At 33.4% G+C, this 1,947-nt stretch overlaps 1 protein-coding gene across 1 annotated transcript; it reads left to right on the top strand.

Moving 5' to 3' along the window:
* Nucleotides 1-557: 557 nt before the first annotated feature.
* LOC124892720 (receptor-like protein 33) lies at nucleotides 558-1,935 on the top strand (the record flags this gene model as incomplete). The annotated part of the gene is made up of 2 exons (XM_047403938.1): nucleotides 558-786; nucleotides 1,670-1,935. Coding segments are annotated over exons 1-2 (495 nt in total), but the record flags the coding sequence as incomplete, so codon positions are not given.
* Nucleotides 1,936-1,947: the final 12 nt, after the last annotated feature.

The raw sequence follows: 1,947 nt of genomic DNA, 5'->3' as shown, positions 1-1,947 counted from the left end.
CTAAAGATGTTCATAGATTATAAAGAGTCTAAGTGGATGTTTAGATGGACTTACATCTTTTGTACTTATTATATGGTTCATTACTTATTTTAATCTTTTTTCTTTAAAAATAAGTGCTAAAAGCACTTTTTTTATTTTACACAAAAATTTTAAAAGTACTTCCAAATTATTTTGATTTAAAAACACTTAAAATAAGTTAATTTAAATGGGTCCAAAGTTATGATATGCAATCTGCGCATCGCACGGGTACTATACTAGTTGCTATTTAAAATCTCAAAACCACAAGTTATAAAGCATAACTACTAATTTTTGCAATAATGGAGAAAGCCTTCAAATTTTTTCTCTTAACACTCTTGTTGCTTATGGCTAGTTCAGCCATTAACCAAACAAACATTACCATGGATCAATTAGCTCTTTTGTCCTTAAAATATCAAATCATTTCTGACCCCTCTCATTTCTTGGATGAAAATTGGTCTCCCGCTATTTCTATTTGTCATTAGGTTGGAGTAACTTGTGGTTCTCGTCACCAACGAGTGAAGGCCTTGAATCTATCTAGAATGACTCTTACAGGCAGGATTCCTCGTAAATTTGGAAACCTCTCATTTCTTGTTTCTCTTGACTTGGGAAGCAATAATTTCAATGGAAATTTGCCTCAAGAAATGACACGCTTGCGTCGACTTAAGTTTCTTGATTTAAGTTTCAACAGTTTCAGCGGGGAGCTTCCTTCTTTGTTTGGATTTGTACACCAACTTCAATTTCTAAATCTTGGGGATAATAGTTTCACTGGTTCCATCCCTTCTTCATTTTCTAATATTTCAAAACTTGAGACTTTGAATATGGAATACAATTCAATAGAGGGCCAAATACCAAAAGTGATTGGAAGTCTTATAAACCTTAGAGAATTAAACATGAGGGTAACAAGCTCATAGGTTCTGTTCCTCAATCACTCTCAAATGCCTCGAGGTTGGAGACTTTGGAGATATCTCAGAATTCACTTCAAGGAAACATTCCAGAAGGGATCGGCAATCTTCACAACATGAACTGGTTGGGCGTAGAATATAATCAACTTACGGGTTCTATACCATTCACAATTTTCAATAATTCTAGAATTGAACTCATTGCATTTACAATGAATAGCTTAACAGGAAATCTTCCCAATGGTTTATGTAATGATCTCTCAATAATCAAAGGGCTTTATATATCCAAAAACAATCTACAGGGTCATATGCCTACAAGCTTATCAAATTGTTCACAACTTCAACTATTGGGTTTATCATATAATGAGTTTGATGGACCAATACATAGTGAAATTGGAAGATAGAGTAACTTGCAGTATTTGTATCTCGGATTTAACCATTTCAAAGGTATGTTTTTATTTTATTAATGCTGTATCTAATTGCTTCAGAATTTTAATTTATTACACAGTAACCACTGGGATAATTTCAGTTAATTAATTAATTGAGGTATCTAAGTTTGGTGATATTAGGCATGGAGAGAAGCCAGATTAATGGTTCTGTTCAAATATTTTTATCTTCTATGAGTATTTTTTTAGTTTTTACTTTTAATACTTTTGTATCACCAACAACATAAAAGTTAAAATCCTTTGTGGATTCCACCATGGGAGATTGACAACTTAAACTCACTAGTAATCCACAATATGTGTTTCCAGATGAAATACCCAAAGAGATAAGCAATCTCATTGAGTTGGAGGTACTTGATCTTGGGCTTAATAGTTTTAGTGGTTCACTTCCAATGGAGATCTTCAATATATCTGGGCTGAGAGTGATTTCTCTTTCATTCACCAATTCATCAGGAAGCCTTCCACCAAACATGTGTTCTGTCATACCCAACATTGAAGAGCTTTATCTGGACATCTTAACCGATCTTGTTGGGACTATTCCTCATTCGATCTCCAATTGTTCAAAACTTACTAATGTAGATCTTTCA

This window comes from Capsicum annuum, unplaced genomic scaffold (genome assembly GCF_002878395.1).
Source record: "Capsicum annuum cultivar UCD-10X-F1 unplaced genomic scaffold, UCD10Xv1.1 ctg50023, whole genome shotgun sequence".
NCBI classification, from domain to species: Eukaryota; Viridiplantae; Streptophyta; class Magnoliopsida; order Solanales; family Solanaceae; genus Capsicum; species Capsicum annuum.
The sequence above is the reverse complement of the archived record's forward strand: the minus strand, read 5'-3'. Positions and strand labels throughout refer to the sequence as shown.